Source organism: Benincasa hispida, chromosome 4, assembly GCF_027475165.1.
Source record: "Benincasa hispida cultivar pf3 chromosome 4, pf3_genome.v1.1, whole genome shotgun sequence".
In the NCBI taxonomy this organism is placed as follows: domain Eukaryota; kingdom Viridiplantae; phylum Streptophyta; class Magnoliopsida; order Cucurbitales; family Cucurbitaceae; genus Benincasa; species Benincasa hispida.
The window spans coordinates 34038974-34058643 of NC_143481.1; the positions used below are offsets into that span (position 1 = coordinate 34038974).

The following is a 19670-nucleotide window of genomic DNA, read 5'->3' on the forward strand; positions in this document are numbered from 1 at the left end:
AATGCATGCAAACATATATGGTAACACTTATATTATATGATGCATGAGCATGCTATAAAATTAAATTGTGCAACTATTTATTATAATATTTATAATATAAATGATGCATGAATATGCATAACCTATGGTGGAATTTTTACTATATGGTATACATTATGACATATGTAAAATTTAAAATAAATCATACATCAAATGTATAATTTAAAACAATTATTGGACCGGAATTGGACTCCTACACTATTAGTTAAATTAATATAACAATTATATTAATTTAATTAATTAAAACAACTAACTATTACATAATTAATGATCAACTGGTTCAAAACAAATGAATCGAGTCTTAAACCGCATGAACCGGACCGCCCAACACCTGAACCAGCCATGAACTACTCGAACCAAATGAACTGAACACGAACCAGCCGAGCCACGAGCCAAACTGCGTGCAAATCGATTTGTTCTTTCTGTCTTTGAGCGTTACAACACTGTGACCTAGCATTGCAACGCTACGGAAAGATTATCCGGATCCGCCTTTTGCAGCGTTGCAACGCTACTGTACAGTTGGAACTACTTCGATTCTCCTCTAATTTGGCCTTGTTTCCAGAAATCCACCGGAATGACCACGAAGACTCAATACATTCAAAATACAGACTCTACCACATTAATTTTGCCCAAAACACCAGACCCTTACAAACCAATTTTGTAAAAACAAAATGATAAAACTAAGATGCAATCCCGAAATTATCCAAAAATGTAAACAATTCAAACATTCCATACATTCATCACATTCATCACAGAATTCAAAACCCACGATGAATCTATAAAATTAATTTTGGAACAATAAAAATTTGGGATCAAAACCACCTCTCTGATGCCAATTGAAAGAACTGGCAAAGGTTCTATGCGAAAGCGAGGATCGATCTCAAAAATTATTTTCACAGAATACAAGTTTTACATAATACAACTTTGAAAAGATGTTAGGAAGAGGGACTTACACTTGAAGAACTTTTTCTTCACGTATTTTCTTTTCTCCAAAAAAAAAGCCACATATTACAACGAACTCGAAATCCTAATGACCACCACCAATTGACACCTTATGTATTCTCTGGGATGAGAATCATAGTGGGCTATGTGATTTTTGTAGAGGAAAAAAGATGGAGAGAAAATTGAGAGGGAAAAAGAGTCTAGGAGAAAAAAAAAACTTTGCTGAGAGATTTCTGTATTCTCTTTTTTCTCAAAGCTTTCCCTTTCTTCTAAAAATGGTGAAGAAAAATTAATCCTATAACCACCACCCTCACACACATAGTGAATTGAGATAGATTAGGGGAGCGAAGTTATTTCCCTCCCTTTATTCAAAATTGGAATTAAAATTAAAAAATAAATTAATTTTAATTTAAATAAAACTATTATATATATATATATATAATAACTGCCTTATTATATACATATAGCTATAGGTTACATGACGTAAAACATATAACCTATGGTTTAATATTATATCACATACAATATAACCTATAGTTTTACTTCTCTCATCAATGGTATTTAATATAAATTTCATTATATTAAATTTAATTATATGAATAAAATTCATATAGTTAACATTTGTATAAAACCTGACCACAAAGTATTAAAGGTCTCGTTATATAATACTGTTCACTAGAGGAATCAGTGGTACTTAAGGATTGAGGTGTAACTATAGGGGCAAAACGGTAAATTAGCCCAGCTATACTTACGAGCATCTGTGAAAGGTCATCGTACTCATGATTGGTTATATCCGATAGACACATAAATATATTTATGGTAAGAAGAGTTCAGTTATTGGTCTTTAGTGGAATGTTTGGTAGTTAATGGATGGTAGATCTCATGGCTAAAGAGTTTAGTCAGCTATTCACAGACCGTTGGAGCTTCGAGCCACAGGTCCATTAGGTCCTCTAGGTAGCTTGGTGTTTGGGTTAATTTGAAATGTTCAAATTGAAAAGAGGGAGTTCAATTATATATGATATAATTGACTAAATGTATGAGATACATTGTTTTAGAGGAATTTAGATATAAATATGATTTATATCATGTAGAGGAGAAATTATATAGTAGATATATGATATCAAACTATAGAGTAAGAATATAATATGATTATATTCATTAATTATTAAATTGGTTAATTATATGATAATTGGCCTAAAATTTCTCTCGAACGTGCGTTAGTGGGAACAACCGCATTCGATTATGGTAACCGATGAATAAAATGAAAATTTGTTTTATTTTGCAAAAGGTTTGGAAAAATTGGCATCGGTGTGGAAACGTAAACGATCGCATAGTCGAGAGCCTATACGATTTTCGCTCAGTTCCTAAACGATTGCACACCTCGCGCCTAAACGATCGCTTAGCTTACCTAAACAATCGCATCGCGTGCCGAGTTTTCTAAACGATCATCTACCTTTTACTAAACGATCGCTTAGTAAAACCTACAGGATCGTGTAGCTTCTTCTAAATGATAAGCACTTAGCTATACAATAGCTCCTGTTCTCTCCCACTTGCTTATCGTCTACACGATTAGTTCTTTCTCCAACCTCTACCAAACTCACCAAAGACCACACTTTGGATTCTCACTCTGAGTATACCAAGGGCTCTTTTTTTGTGGTGTCATCCCCGTTGCGTTCACTTGTTCGTGACTGTTCGTGTTGCCTTCATTCGTGTAGACGATCGTGCTGCTACAGACGACTTTTTTGCTGGGCGATAGATATCACGTAGAGGTCTTCCGCTACGTCTGAGTTCCAAAGGTTTAAAAGGGTCTTCAACTGGTATGAGAACTATTTCTTTTGTATTTTATTGTTCAAAGCATGCCTTTAATTAGTGTGAATTTGCATAACTGTATGTTAGAATGTATATGTTGTATTTCGGCCACGGTGAAATCGGAAAGATCTGAATGCGCTCATGGATGCTCTCTGTTAAGAGATCCTTCAGATATTTCCATAAAAAGTAAGGATGGATTGAATGCTAACGTGATTTAGTCAATTTGAAAATACGACCAGAGCTTGCACCTATTAGCAGGGACAACAAAATCTTCATTCCTTCTGCTTGTTACATTCTTACAAGGGAAGAAAAACGTTGTGTTTTGAAGACATTGTCAGAAATGAAGGTTCCTGAAGGTTATTCTTCCAATGTTAAGAACCTAGTGACAATGACAAATCTAAAACTTAATGGTTTAAAATCTTATGATTGGCATGTGCCCTTACAACAATTATTTCCTATTGCGATAAGATTCGTGCTTCCAAAACATGTTTGGTATGCAATAACTCGGTTGTGTATATTTTTCAATCTTATATGTAATAAAGTCATAGATGTGCAACAATTGGAAAAGTTGTAAGAAGATATTGTTGTGACCATGTGTTTACTTGAGAAATATTTTCCTCCTTCATTTTTCACCATCATGATGCATCTCACAGTACATATTATTAGAGAAGTCAAGCTTTGTAGGCCTATATATCTACGGTGGATGAATCTCTTTGAAAGATTCATGAAAGTTCTCAAAAACTACGTGAGAAATAGACATCGTTTAGAGGGTTGTATTACTGAAAGTTATATAGTAGAAGAAGTTGTTGAATTTTGTTTAGACTTTTTATCTGGAGTGGATCCTATTGGACTTCGCACTGACCAATTAGATAACTATATAGACAATTCAAGCACTGATAAACCATTTTTTATCGGAGTTTCTTTCAAACCTGAACAAGATATTCTATACCAAGCTCATCGATATGTTTTGGAAAATACAATTGATGTGCAACCACATATAGAGTAAGTTTCAACGATCTAACTATATTATATATGTAAGTTTCAACCTATATATTTTTCATTGAATTTTATGATATAAACCTAACTATATTATAATGTTTCAAATTTCAAGTAAAAAAGATATGAGTTAGGCATATTATTTTCGATATTGGATATAGGGGTAGAATGTTCATATGGTAATTTTGGAAACATGTGTGTTTTGATCATATGGGGTACCTAGATCTATATAGTTGGTATAATTTTTGGAATTGTAGATATTTGGGTTTGTTCTTTTAGGATTTTAGTTTATATTGGAATTGAACATTCTTTTTGAAATTGTTCATATGTATGGTCGGGTTGATAGTCTTCTACATAACTTACAAATTAGCTAGATTGTTCATGTATGGACTTTGTTATGAATTTTGTAAACATTTTATGTTGTAAGTATATATAGACGACATAAAATGATCAATATATGTATTGTTAATATGTGTTGATATATATGCACTTTTGTTAGTTAGGTTGGTGGAAATGATCGATATATGTATTGTTAATATGTGTTGTTTGTTTACTTGGTTAATTAAATGATCATCTTCTATATTATTATTGGACTTCAAAAGAGAAAATTATATAGGTCATTTCTTTTGCTTGTCAAGTATTCCATAAGCTTGCCAGTTTTTTGGTATCAAGAATAAATTACCATTTTACAAGTAAAAACCGTCAAGTTATGAAAAACTTGATCCATAATAAATGTCAAGAATTTAGATATTTGACACTTAAAATAAGTCAAGAGTCCTCATATACTTGACGGTTATAACGTATCAAGTAAATTACAGTTTGACACTTTTAGCCAATCAAAAAATTTCTCTTATTCTTGATACTAGATTAGTTGACGTTTTTAAAAACGTCAAGTAACATTAATACTTGACTGCGAAAAAACGTCAAGTAATACAATTTTTGTACTAATGAAGTTGTATTGGTTCACATTAGACAAGATACACAATCAAAATTTTAGTTAACACAAAAGTAAATGACTATTGTCTAAAATATTTATTTACATGTTTTTAAAAGTTAAATCAAGATTACTAACTCAATTTCAATTTACTCATAAGCGCTTCTAGAACTTCTTAAAAAGATTAGAGATGTTTAGCTATCGAGTTATATTGTATTCAAGATCTCTGAAGAATGATTGATTTAAGTAAAATTAAAATAAATATTTGTATATGTAATATTATAATGATAGTAAAATTAATATTTGTGTTATTATGATGATGAGGTCATTTGAACCCTCTACAAGATGGGACTTTCTAATGTTAATAGTGCTTATTTTTTGGGTAAGTTAAATAACTAAAACAAATCTTGCTAAGAAAGGTGTCCTGATTGATCTAAGGTGTGTGTTTTGCAGGTGTTGGAGTTTTGGAGTTGGGCTATAATTATTTAAGGTTATCTGTTTCTGGTCTATAAGTTGTTGTGCTGGTTGTCTCTGGAAATGTCCTATAGGATGTCTCTTGAAAGGCTGATCCTACAAATTGTTTTTTTCTTTATATGGAAAATCTTGCATATTAATTTCTTGTGCTTTTTTCCTTTTATATGCTTTACTAATTGTGGTTGGAATCTGCTTTCCCTTTTTCCACTGTACATATTTAAAAGCAAGTTGTATTCTTGCTAGGGTTGCCGATATTAAAAATCTTGAAATTGTAGTTTCATTTGAGGGTAAGGTCGAACGACATGTTTGTCTGTCAATCATAAATATTGTGAAGTAGGGAGTTTTGTTGATCTTGAGACGTTGCTCTAGATCATTTTGAAGTTTGAATTAATGCGTGAGAATGGTTTCTTAATCTTAGGGGGAGCCTAAGGTATCATCACTTGAAAAATGATCCTCAAACTTAGAGGGAGTCTAAGTTCATCAAATGGGGTTATCTTCATTTGAAAGAGGAAAGATAACAGTTGAAGGGGAGTCTCACACCTACCAGAAGCCCTGATTGTTTACTAATACTCTCTTCTTGATGGGAGCCTACATCCCATTAAGAGGGAGTCTCACACTTAGGGGAAGCCTAAGTAATTATTTATCAAGTTGATGTCACTGTATTTGTTGGTTATTTATAGAAAAGTGCAATGTTGTAATTGATTAACTTTATATTAGTAAAAGCATCTTTTCACGAGCACGTTACCCCAAGATGTAGGTGGTATATCGCTGAGCTGGATTACCAAACTTTATATTTTTCATTTAAAGTTTTCCTCTATGTTTTACTGATTTTCCTTGCAATAACTAGAACATTACTAGTAACACATTTACACTGTGTGTTAGATAACCTTAATTTCAGCAGGAATCATGTGGAAACTGTAGCTCACTTGATTTCTAAGGCGGGAGGCCAAGGGTTGGTGCATTGGAACTACTTGGGTCTTGTCCGTCTTGCTGGATCAAAGTTCATTCCTAAATGCGTGGAGGTTAAGACACTTAAAGCGATGACGATTTGTCTTGAGATTGAGAAGATTTCCTAAATTCTTCATTCAAACCACTTGGTTGAATTTGATTGTTTAGGTCAACTTGCTAAATAATACTGTAGATGATATCACATAATTCTTTCACTTTATCAAGGTCAGAGGCAAATACTTAGAGATATATTTTGGGTGTTATCTCTTTCTCTCTTGTTCGTCGATGCCAAAATATTCAAGTGCACTCCCTTGCATCAAAAGTTTTAGAGGAGCACAAATCTTCCCTTCTTGCTACTCCTTACTCGAGTGGTTTTCTACACTTGTTTCATATGATGTAATCTTTTAGTTTGTCCATTCCGTTTGACTTGTATTGTTCTAAAAAATGGTAGTAAATTTAATGATAAGTGTTGTTTCAACCTATTAACTCCACCAATACCGTTTGAATTTATATGAATCAACTCAATTTTATTTGAACCCAACCAAAGAGTATGAATTAACTTGTATCTAAAATTTAAAATTATTTAATTATTTTATGTTTAATGTTAATATGTTGGAGTTAGTAAGTTATTTGTTTTTGAGTGTAGAGTGGTAAGATAAAGTTTTTTGATAACGGTAAAAAGTAGATTAAGATAGAAAAAATGATGTGACTCGATAAATATGAAAAGTAGAAATAAAAGAAAGGTGGAATTTATCGATAAATGTAAAAAATAAAAAAAATGAAAAATTGGAATTATTCGATTGATAATTGTGCATAGCATTTCCTATTGAAGTTGAGTTTTTAATATTGTAATCCCATCCTAATTGTCAATCTCCAATGGACATAAAGAAAAGAACCAAATAAATAAAAGTGTGATAGAGAGATCTTTGGATTGATATAGTCACAAGACAAAATACCTTAAATGAGCATTACGATAGCTGTTAACATATGAATGCAAAGTAATAAATAAATAAAATAATAAACAAATAAATGGGACAATTGTTTAACAATCACGTTAAATACAATTTAAGACATATTTAGGAAGATTCTATGGTTAAAAATCAGTTTTGATATTTTAAAAATATCTTAAAATATAACTTTAAAATCAAATTTTTAAAAAATCAATTTTGGTAATATAAAAATTACATTAAAATTATATAATTGAATATTAAATTAATTTTGATAATAAAGACAAATTTCAAAATATTTTTTAACATGACAAAAATTATTTTAATTATTTTAAAATCACTAATAAACATACACTTAATAATTGCTAAAATGAACTAGTTCAACAGTTATTGTTCGATCCCTATTCAAATTGTGCAATTATACAATTTTGGTACTAAAAAAAAGTAAAATTTAATAGTCAAATTGTGCAAAACTTAACTAATATAAAGTAGATATATCGACCTACAAGTCAAAGGTTCGAGTCCTCCATTTCTATCCTTTTTAATAATATTAATAATAATAATAATAATAGTAATAATAATAACAACATATTTATATCATGCATTTTTTTTAAGTTAATCGAACTCAATTTCAACATAGAAAATTTTATTTTGTTTTATGTTGTTGTTGTTGTAAAAATTAATTTTAAATTGAATTTCATATAAATTTGGACAACCCATCTTGACATTTGCCACCATATCCAAAATAGTACGTGAAAGACACGTCATGTTTTTTTTTTTTTTTTCGGTTTCACACGAGAAAAATTAAAGTAAAAATTTGAATAACTTTTCATGGCAATATAATTTATTAGTTTAAACATATGTTTAATATGTATATTAAAAAATAGTTGATAATGATGTTTTTTTTACAATTAGTTGATAATAAATCATATATGATAATCTTAATAGTCTCTTGACCACATAAATGTCAGTATTTAAGGACTTCTTTTTTTTTTTTTTTTTTATAATTACATGAAGGACAAAAGTATACATTTTAATATTCTATTTATATAATATTACAACTCTGAAAAATTAATCGTAACAAATTAAACAGAAAATTTTAAAATATTGAATAAATTAGTTGTTTATTTTATTATTAATTTATTAGCTATAAGATTAAAATTTTAGAAATCTATTAAAGTTTAGAAATACGTTAAACACAAAATTCAAAAATTAAAGACCATCATTTTTAAACTTTAAGATTCTATTACACAAATTTGTAATTTAATAGTAATAATATAAAAAATAAAATAGGTTATGTACGTACATGTTTATTTTTTAGGACTATAAACATGGAATTAAATTTTTATTGAGAAAGAATAACAAAATGTGACTAATATAAATATAATTTTTAACTTACTTAAAAAGTATATAATGTTTGTTTATTAATTTAAATAATTTATCTTTATAATATTTTTATGAAACATTCATCAATATATGATTTATCCTTATTTTTATTGACATTGTTGTCTAGATATACATTTTTAACATTAGTTATAAAGGATTTTTGTTTTTGGTTTTTTTTTTTAAAAAAAAACCCTCTTACATTTCTTTTTAAAAGTAGAAAAATGAGATAAAATAAAGACAAAAAATTTTAAATAAGAAAAATACTAAAAATATTTATAAATAATAGCAAAATATCACCGTTTATTTAAGATAGACTACATAACTATCAGATAAACTTAGATAAGAATCTATTATGTCTACCACAAATAGAAAGTGAGATTTTACCCTAAATATAAATATTTTAATTTATTTTTCTATATTTTAAAAAAAAGAGATAAAATAAAATAACCGCCATTTTCTCCCAGCTGTTGGGGTGATTTGTCATGTTTATCTGGACTATTAAGCCCTTAACCCAAATGAGAAAAAAGACCGGCCAATTGTCATAGATAAGAACGAAGGGTGGGGGGGCTTTATCGTCATATCACTTCTCAGGAACGTTAGGACAAGGTGAGAAGAATTGGTATAGATTTTTGAAGCAAAATTCATTTTCAAGCTAACGTGTCTCTCTGTCTCTGCGTTGTGTTGGCGGTTTCGTGAGGGACATTTCCGCGTTACAATCTCAAATTTAGTTTTCTATTAATTCTTCAATTCAAACTTCTTCTTCTGCTGTTGCTTTGTTCGATTCGTTATTTTCCTTTTTTCACTACTTTGAATTTCTCGCCCAATCTCTGTTTTGTCTTCTTCGAAATTCGCCTTTTTTTTCGTCTTTTTTCTCTCATTTTCCTGCCATTTGGCCAAAAACAACCGAAGGGTCTTCACACTTTTCTCCTTCTCAACTCTTTTTGTTCTCTGTTTCAAGTTTCATGTATGGTGGTTGATTCAGAGTGGTGTGGGAGATGGGTTTTTTCAGCACTTTATTGGGAATTATTGGGTTTGGAATTGGAATTCCTCTTGGATTGGTTGTGGGGTTCTTCTTGTTCATCTATTCAAAGCCTGATGAAGTCAAGGTATAACCCAGATGGATTCTTTGCTTATTACCCACTTCTGATTTGCATACTCATTGTTTAATTCTCCCCTTTTTTTTACTTGCAATTTGGTGGTGCACTCAATGTGTTTGTTAATATGTTTCTTTGGCAACGTTTTTGAGGTTTTCAGTTTCAAGTTTTTTTTACTCGATTCCAATCGAGAATATTCTGACGTTTTGGGGTTGAGAATGTGAGAATGCTCTGTTTTTGATGTGTCATCAATGAATATTTTATACCCTTTTGTTTCTCCAATGCAGGATCCGATGATAAGGCCAATCTACGAATTAGATTCAGATGCTTTGGAAGAACTCATTCCTGAAATTCCACTGTGGGTTAAGCACCCTGATTTTGATCGGGTTGGAAAATTGTGGTGGTGTTTGTTTGTTTGTTGTTTCTGTCTTTCCTGTTTCTTGATTTCTAACACTGTCTGATAGTTTGCATAAATTACACAGGTAGACTGGTTGAACAAGTTTCTTGCAGCCATGTGGCCTTATCTTGATAAGGTGATTTCACATTTTACAATCACGTCCCCTTTTATGTTTTGCTCGTGTTTGTTAAACTTTGACATCAATTTCTTGAATGTACAGGCTATTTGTTGTCGAATAAGAGGAATGGCTAAACCAATGTTCGCTGTGTATATTGGCAAGTTTCAAATTCAATCTATTGAGTTTGAGAATTTAAGTCTCGGAACTCTTCCTCCCAAGCTTTATGGTTAGCCTAATCCGAATAAGCATCTTTATATCATGTTATATACGAACATTTCTATCTTTGGTGGAGTTTGTAGAATATATATATTATAGATAGCGTATGGTTCGATAGCGTTAAATCACTGAGTTTATTCTCTATGAATGGTTTTACTTCTTACACTAATTCATTCACATAATTAATATGATGAGAAATGGATGTCTTCATGGCTGAGATTCTAGCCATCATTTTACAGTATGCTTGGTGGAATGATGTTAACTAAGGTTAGGATATAAGAATTTTGAAAGAAAATTAATTCTCAAGGAGAGATAGCTGAGACTTGCATGTACTTCTGGCTGCTTAATTAAGGCACTCAAGTTCAACGAGTCGAAATATGTTTTGAATGATGAGTTGAAACTGTCTAATGTTGTAGGTATCAAAGTGCATGAGACCAATGAGAATGAAATAGTCATGGAAACTGCAATCAGATGGGCAGGGAACCCCAATATAGTATTGATGTTGAGACTCTTTTCATTACAAATAAGAATTCAGGTCAGAAGATCCAACAGAAAAAAATTGTATAAGAGGAATATTTATCCTTTTCCCCCTCTCCAAAAGGATTTGACAATCAATCTTCTTCTCAGTTAGTAGACCTGCAAATTTTCGTGGCACCACGGGTAGCCTTGAAGCCTCTAGTGCCTGCTTTTCCTTGTTTTTCCAAGATTGTTGTGTCTTTATTGGAGAAGGTATAATTATAAGGGCATATTATAAAACAGTATCTGTTAATTGATTGAGCTAGATTTAAGCTAAGTTCATACGTATATAATAGTTTTGTTTTGCTTTTTGTTTTTTGGGTTACATATCTCCAGCCACATGTAGATTTTGGCATGAAAATACAAGGAGGCGATATCATGTCCATACCCGGCCTCTCTCAATTTGTTCAGGTGCTGCACTGGACTACTGGTATATAATCATTTGTGAACTACTTTGCTTGGTCAATGAATGTTTACTTTGCATGGATGCATTTTTGAATCAGCTAACTCTTGCAACTGTAGGAGATTATCAGAAAACAAGTTTCAAATCTCTATCTTTGGCCCCATGTTTTTGAGATACCGATTCTTGATGCATCAGTGTAAGTTTCGATGAGATCGTATAGCCGATATTAGTCTTTGTTTATTGATTTCATTCAGTGTGTTGTATTCCAAAATATCAACAAACGGAGGCATCCTTGTAAGGTCATACAAGTTGGTCCTTATATGATTTACTTACCTAATAACCTCAATTTTTTGTGTAGAGCGGCAACGAAAAAGCCAGTGGGAATACTACACGTGAACGTCGTCAAGGCTTTAAAGCTTTCGAAGATGGACATATTGGGGACGTCAGATCCATATGTTAAACTCAGCATAAGTGGAGAGCGGCTACCGTCTAAGAAAACCACCATTAAGATGAATAACTTAAATCCAATTTGGAACGAGAAGTTTAAGCTTATTGTGAAGGATCCAGAATCTCAAGTTCTTCAGTTGCAAGTCTATGATTGGGACAAGGTTCTTCCCTTCCTCTACAATGCCATTGAGTTCCTGAAAGATGAATTAAATGTCCATAGGATACGCAAGAAACGTGTTAAGTTTCTCTTCTGAGAAATTTTTTTCCATTACAGGTTGGCGGACATGACAGGTTAGGAATGCAGTTAGTCCCCTTGAAAGTACTTACGCCCTATGAGAAGAAGGAACTAACGCTCGACTTACTGAAGAACACAAACATAAACGATCATCAAAACAAGAAACCGAGAGGACAACTTGTGGTCGAGTTGAAGTTTACGCCTTTCAGGGAAGAAAGCAGCAAGTTTAGTAGTCGATTAGATGGATGTCGGAGTATGGTAAGTCAAGACGAAAGAGATTTACATGATGATGTTGTAGGTGGAGCGGGGTTGTTATCGGTTAAAATCCAAGGAGCTACAAGTGTGGAGGGGAAACGGCATAGTAATCCTTATGCAGTAATGCACTTTAGAGGAGAAAAGAAGAAAACAAAGGTAAATCTCTTTTAACTCACAAGACTCCTTACTCTAGCTTTTCATATGCCAGACATAGTAATTGACAGCTAGTTAAAGATGTACTCGTTGTCGTCATCGTCTTCCTCTTATATTGGAACTATACTTTTCCTAGATGGTGAAGAAATGTCGTGACCCGGTTTGGAATGAAGATTTCCAGTTCATGCTTGAAGAGCCTCCATTAGAAGAGAAGATCCATATTGAGGTTAGGAGTAGGAGGAGCAGCATTTTCAGTTTCCTCTCAAAGGTAACATCACATCATATCACAAATTTGTTCCCTTCTTGCTTATGAATCGAATCGAAATTGTTCCAAAATGATCTTTTTCACAGGAATCATTGGGACATGTAGAGATTAATCTCGTCGATGTCGTGCACAATGGACGCATCAACACGAAGTATCATCTAATCAATTCGAGATATGGAATGATACATGTCGAGATACAGTGGACAGTGGCTTGATGGAAACAAAATGAATATTCATTCAATAGCTCCCCTGAGTTCCTCACTTGACTTGTTTTATATGTCTCTCCCAGTGGGGTTATGTGTGGACAAAACCAGAAAATGATGTCTGTTTCAATTCAAGCCACTATTCTCATTGTTCACATATAGAGGCTGTATTTAAAGCCATCACTGTCACAAATATGAAAATCCATGTAAGTTGGTTATTCTTGTTGATCATTATTGTCAAAGGTTCAAACCATCCTTTCAACTAATTTACTTTTGAAACATTCCAAATCTTGAAACCTTAACACGTGACTTTTTCCTTCTTTTAACTGTAAGAAGTTAATGATAAAAATTTGAAAAAATGAGAACTAACATCAACTTCGAAGTCAGAGGTTCGATCTTTCAAATTACACATTGTCAAAAAAAGAGAACAAAATTAATTTATAGTCTAGTTTCTATTTGGTGATTTCAAAATTTTACATATTTATTCTTTTAAGTTTTGAGTTTGATTTCAATTTAGTTTCTATGTTTCAAAATGTTATAATTTTACTCTTGAGATTTGAATTTTGTTTCAATTTGGTCTATAGGTTTCAAAATTTACACTTTCAACTTCGATTTTTCATTAAATACTCAATTTTCGTCTATGTTAACGTTTATTAATTAATTTAAAAGAATTAAAATTAATTATGTTTCACTTTTTTTCATCACTATCAAAATTAAATTTAAAATTTTACTTCATAATTATTTTAAATTAATTAACAAACATCAACCCTAGTGATTAAAAGTGAGTATTAAATGAAAAATCATGGTTAAAAGTGTGAATCTAAATATCTAGGACCAAACTGAGACAAAACTCAAATCTTGATGGTAAAAGTATAATATTCTCTTAATATATATATATATATAACATTTTGAAATCTAGGGATTGAATTGAAACTAAACTCAAAACTTAATACTAAATGTGTAATATTTTGAAATCTAACGACTAAATGGAGACTAAACTCAAAACTTGAGGATAAAAAAAAAAAAAAAAAAAAAAAAATCTTATCTAAAAATAAATAAGAAGAAATTTGGGGAAAGAAGAGATTAATCACATTGGAAGTATGGGCCAACCCAACCCAATGAAAAAGCCCACTGGCCTCTACACTGAAATAGAATTCACTTGGTAGTGTATGGGCCAGCCCAAACATAATATTCCAATAAAAGATAGCCCAATTGCCTCCATTCTTAAATCACAAATTTGGTTATAGTTAGAATTTAGGGTTCTTTGGACAAATGACCAAAACATAATAGACTTTTTAAAAATGACCAACAGACTTTTTCTTTGAATAAATGGCCAAATCATTGTTTTAAAAATTTCAATAGGATTTATCAAATATAAAAAATACACTTGACAAAATATCTAACTAAAATACTAAAAAATTTAAAATTCAAATAAAAATAAATTAATCCCTCAAATCAAGGAAGACTAGTGATTTGTTTTAGTGAACAATATTTGAAAACAAATCCTAGAAACGACTTCTAAAATCAAGCAAAAAAAAATAGTTAGTAACAATAGATTAAAAAAAGTATCACCTAACATAAATTTGTAGATAAAAATTCCAAAAATTGTGAAAAGTATATATATCTAATTTTGGATGAAGTATATATATATATATATCAAATAAGATCTAATTTGGGATTTTCCATTATTAACCATATAAATACATTTTCTCTACAAACATATTTTGTGTTTTCTATTATATCCATAGCATCACCATGTATATCTCCAATTTGCAAAAAAAAAAAAAAACTGAAATTTTGCTACACAAATACCTTGTACTAAAACTAACTAAAACTTTTATTAGACTTTTAACAAAGAAAAATACCTAAGACAATTTAAAATTTTATACCTAAGACAATTTAAAATTTTTATTAGACTTTTAACCACAAAAAATACCTAAGACCTAAGACAATTGAAAATCTTGAAGGGTTAAACATTGTAACAACTAAAAAAATACCTTCTAATAGCTAAAAAATAGCTAACCAAATGATCTAAATATGTACCTTACTAGATTGTATTATGCAAATACCTTGTATTAAAAACAATAAAATCCAACTTGAACTAGTACAAGGCATAGTTGAGGTCATTGAAGCACTAAACCTAATGACAACAAACTTGAAGAATTTGATGGTCTCGAATGTGAAAATACATGGATCCGATCATGATGGAGAAAGTGAAGGAAATACATTTGAATTATTCAAGGTAGATTTATTAAATACACTGTATTTGTGGTAATGCTTATCCATTATGTTTGTTCCTGAACTTGTGTGTGGTTTGAATCAAATAGGAGATCCCAACTTCACTGGGGAGTTGGATAAATTGGAGAGAGATCAGGAAGAAGGTCAAAAAGAAAAAGAAATTGATGATGGGGACACAAATGACAAACAATTACAATTTGGAAAGATGATAAGGATGATGATTAACCCCATATGTAACTTCATAGCAATAACTTTCATAAAGTTATATCGTTTGTTGTCATAACTACAATTACAATGTTGTTGAGATGAGCGACAGTGTCTTTGTTGCTGCATATATACCACGAAATAAGGGAATAATCTTGTTTAAAAAAAACAAATACCGAATATTTAATACACATTTAAATCATAACTAACCATTCTCAACTAAATCCCCCAAAATCCCATACAACAACTTAAATTCCACTATTGTGTTCCTAAAAATGTAGGAGACATGAAGGGGAGAGAAAGGATGGGCCTTATACCTCATAATTTTGGCCAAAGAAATGGTCAAAATTTGGTCATTCTATATCATTATTCTAGAATTTAATTCCTAAGAACTATTTACGAGAGTTTTATCAAACAATAGAAACTAGTTATGAAGGATTAAATTTCAATTTTTATAATTCTAAGGACAAAAATAGAGGGATCAAATTTATAATTAAATCTTAAATATATTAATCTTACAAATGTGAACAATGTTTCAAAAGTAATTTGGTTGTATACATTTCTATAGAGATAGAGATTAGGACTTGAGGTGAAACATTTGGGGCCCACATCATTGATGAATAGCTATGTGTTTGACTTTAAGGAAAGCAATGGCTTATAGCTGGTTTCTTTAATTCCTTTTCATGCAAGATTAGAAAGTAACATTGTATTTTCAGAGAGAATATATGGGATTTTTGTTTTTTTATTTTCTAAAAAAAAATCTAAAAAAGGAAAAAAGTTAAATAAATAATTGTAATAATGCCCTTTCACTTTTGTGTACTCCAATATCCTTTAAGTTTAGCTTCTTTATTATCACACCTCCAACAACTTAATTAATCATATTTATAATTGAAATTTATGCCTTCATCACCATCATTATTATCTCTTCTAACTAATTATGACCCCCAATTTAATTTTCATTTTTCTAAATTTGTTAAAAACTATCCCCTCTCTTAATTCTTATACAAGCAAATTTGACTTTTGTTTTTATACAATTAATTAGTTTGATTATTTCTTTTAATAAAAATTTAATTTCTGCAAGTTTGTTGATTTAGCATTATGAAATGAGTAGGTGATTACTTATAGAAAATTTATTATTTTTATCTTTTGCGTTATTTATATTTTAGTATTTATTATGAGATGTTTTCAAATATAAAAAAAATAAATTAAAATATTTATAAATATAAAAAAAAATTCACTGTAATATTTGGTTATTATTTATAAATATTTTCAACAATTATATCCTTTAAAATAAAGGTGATTTTTGAACTTCGTCAAACTTAATTCTTTTTTCTCTCGCTTTAGAAGAGTAGTAGGAACCATTCATTTTGGATATTTGAATTATGATATGTTTATAAGAGATGGTTATGGTGTTGACATGGAAGAAAAACATATAATATGAACAATAATCAAAGGACTTTAAATTATTATTTACGTTACTATATATTTATTATTTAATAATTCTATATGGAAACTTTAATGTTTTTTATTTATATTTTTTAGATCATATAATGTAGCAAAATTTAAAATTCGAAATATCAAGATTCTGATTTTATGAAAATATTGATAAAAATATCAATATCGATAAAAAATTTGAAAAAATTTATGAAACTCGATGGAAATTGTTACAATTAGTAAATGAAACTTTGATTGTGACTGAATTATACTATAATTGACAATTTTTTATTATCATTTCTATTAAGTAAGAGAACATTTATATGTATATCGTAAACTATTTGTGCAAATTTTGATGCGAGAACAGAAATTTAAAAAAGAAATGGAAAAATAATTACAAAATGATATCAAATATTGAAAATTAATTGTAAAAATTAAAGGGCATGAAATATTTGCATATAAAATCATTGTAAATTGTTTATTATAAAAGGAAGTAGATAAAAAAAATGAAAAATCATAATATTAAATTAACAAAATTAACATAATAAAGATAGAAAAAATCATAATATTAAACATAAAGGAATGTAAAAAACATAACACAACATAATGGAAAAGAAAGAACAAAAAAAAAAAAAATTCTAGAAATAGATAAAACTTGAGAGAAAATGAGAAGAATGTTAGAGAACTCACATCAATTCAAGTTTAAGGTGAAATGATGTGAAAATTCAATGAAAAAAGATTTGAATGAAAGTATGTGGTTTCTTGAAAATAAATAAATAAATAAAATTATAGTAAAAAAGAAGAAAAAAACTTCTATAGTGAAAAAAACTTCTATAGTGCTAATATAACAAATTGCTAAAAAACCGAAATTTCGATGAAATATCGAAATATCAATGGAAATTTCGAGTCTATCGAAATCTGAAAATTTTGATCGAAATTTTGAACTTTCAACCAAAATTTTAAATTATGACGGTATCTTTGTCTTGATTATTATGATTAATTATATGTTATGAGGTTCTCTAAAGCCTTGAAATTAGTTAGAACCATGTTATGAGGTTACTATAAACCGATTAGTAAATTTTAGACTTTATCTTTCATATCAAGTTCAACTACAAGTTTCTTAAACTTTTGCTAATCACATCTTGAGTTATATGTCAAGAATTTGTAAGTATGATTGATCATCACATCTTATATTAGGCCAACAAATTCATTTCTCTTGTCTCTTGAAAGCTTCGATCTTAAAGCACTATGTGTCATCTAATAACCTAAGCCTTAGAGTAGAGATCAAGTCGAGTTGGGTTTTTTTTTTTCTTGTAATATATGAGATAGGAGAATCAAACATCTGACCTTAAATTGATAGTGCAAATGTTGTGCCATTTGATCTTTGCTCATTTGGCAAGTTGAAAGTTCTAGTGTTCCAAATATTAGAAGTTCATATATCATTAAAAGGGTTCCTAATTTCAATTCTCTAAGATTTTCATATTAACAAATATTGGCACTTGAATCTTGCACTCGTTTGTCGACATTGCAGACCCTTCATGAGCTTGATTTCTGGCTCACTTCTCTTGAATTGATCTCGCTTTTTGAACTGACCTAAATAATAGATTCTTGTATCAGTATGGTGCCAAGCCTACCAACTACCATAATACTCCAATGTCTAAGTTACCATGGAGAATGTATAGTTCAATTAAGCAGGGTCAGGGTACTCCTTTGGAGATTACGTACTCTTTTCCTTTGGGGTTGTTGAATGAAGTAAACTATAATATCAGACTTCTAACAGTCACTCATGGTTAAGTGTAACTCTAGCAATGTTTAGGATTTTTTAATTTTCAGCACTTGAGGTTTAAGGGTATCTGATCGGGTGCAACTTGATTGTTTTTCGATTGGTATATATTTATCAACTCGACTGCTTGGCCCAAAATTTGAGGCTTTAGTTTTTTCCTTTTGAGACGTGCACTTCTCTATGCCACTTTTCTATTCTATTTAGACTTTGGCCTGTCTGTAAACTTTGAACCTTACCTTGAGCAACCCTCAAAAGTAGCATATACCCTCTTTTCCATTCTAAATAGTTATTTCCTACTTTTCGTTTTCTTTTTGCACAAATTCACTGGACAATTAATTAATAAACACACAATAATAATAATAATAAACACCATAAAAAGAAATACTAATTAAGGCAAAATACTTTTGAATTTTTTGTTTATACACCAATGAGTATCCTTTTGAATAGGGTATTGACTTTTATGCATCACACTGATCACTGATGTTGCTAAATATGTATTAATTAATATATAGAGTTTAAATTGATGCAAAAAATTATATTATTTTGATGTGAAAATCCAGAGTGCAAACCATCAACTCATCAAAATATATATGGAAGTGACGTTGAGTTTCAAACTTTAAAGTTTTGTAAGTGTATATCAATTTACATCATTTATCATGTTCTATTTGGATAATCAGCGTGTAGAACTTATAATTGATAACCCTAACTTTCATCAGTAAATCAATTTTGAACTTTCAATTAAGATTTCTTTTGAAAATTATCCACATATCAATATTCTAATAGTCAATTTTATTAATTTGCATTTGAATAAATCTTCACACGTGTTGAATGCATTGACGATTTCAAATGTAATCTCAATAAATGGTCTAAACCGATTCACTTATAACAGTTTAAAAGTTTAATTGAAACAATAATATGTTTTGTATGATAATTTTCTAATTAAGTCTAAAGAAGTGTATTAATTGATATACTTACAAAAATTTATGGTTTAAATGTTTAAGAGTATAAATTGAAATTTTCCTAAAACTAAAGTCGAACCATAGACATTTAAACATGCAATTTAGTCATAATATTATAATATGAAAAGGCATACATAATATATTGAATTTAATAAAAAGAGATTACTTTAAACCCTACCATCATGAAATTTTCAATCTCATGATGATTAAAGAAGAGATTATATACACTTAATACACAAAGTCATGAATCATAATGTCATACTTAATTAAAGTGA

At 29.9% G+C, this 19670-nt stretch overlaps 1 protein-coding gene across 2 annotated transcripts; it reads left to right on the plus strand.

Annotated features, from left to right (window-relative positions):
• The first annotated feature begins 9094 nt into the window (after window positions 1-9094).
• On the plus strand, window positions 9095-13003 carry LOC120075069 (synaptotagmin-3-like). Of its 2 annotated transcripts, none has more exons than XM_039028227.2 (12): window positions 9095-9581; window positions 9857-9955; window positions 10052-10102; window positions 10187-10310; window positions 10717-10835; window positions 10928-11029; window positions 11153-11227; window positions 11339-11415; window positions 11578-11827; window positions 11941-12312; window positions 12446-12577; window positions 12661-13003. In XM_039028227.2, the coding sequence occupies exons 1-12, from the start codon at window positions 9471-9473 to the stop codon at window positions 12787-12789; spliced, it is 1641 nt and encodes a 546-aa protein (XP_038884155.1). In that variant the 5' UTR covers window positions 9095-9470; the 3' UTR covers window positions 12790-13003. The 2 variants fall into 2 exon arrangements, with proteins under 2 accessions (XP_038884155.1, XP_038884156.1); XM_039028228.2 differs by having other exon boundaries at window positions 9530-9581; window positions 9857-9927.
• The last annotated feature ends 6667 nt before the right edge of the window (window positions 13004-19670 follow it).

What these genes read in the sequence shown, in the direction of transcription:
- LOC120075069 (XM_039028227.2), top strand. Translation starts at nt 9,471, where the DNA reads ATGGGTTTTTTCAGCACTTTATTGGGAATTATTGGGTTTGGAATTGGA. An exon ending in TGTGGCCTTATCTTGATAAG is followed by an intron (nt 10,103 to 10,186) that starts GTGATTTCACAT and finishes TTGAATGTACAG; the next exon opens with GCTATTTGTTGTCGAATAAG. An exon ending in TTGTGTCTTTATTGGAGAAG is followed by an intron (nt 11,030 to 11,152) that starts GTATAATTATAA and finishes ACATATCTCCAG; the next exon opens with CCACATGTAGATTTTGGCAT.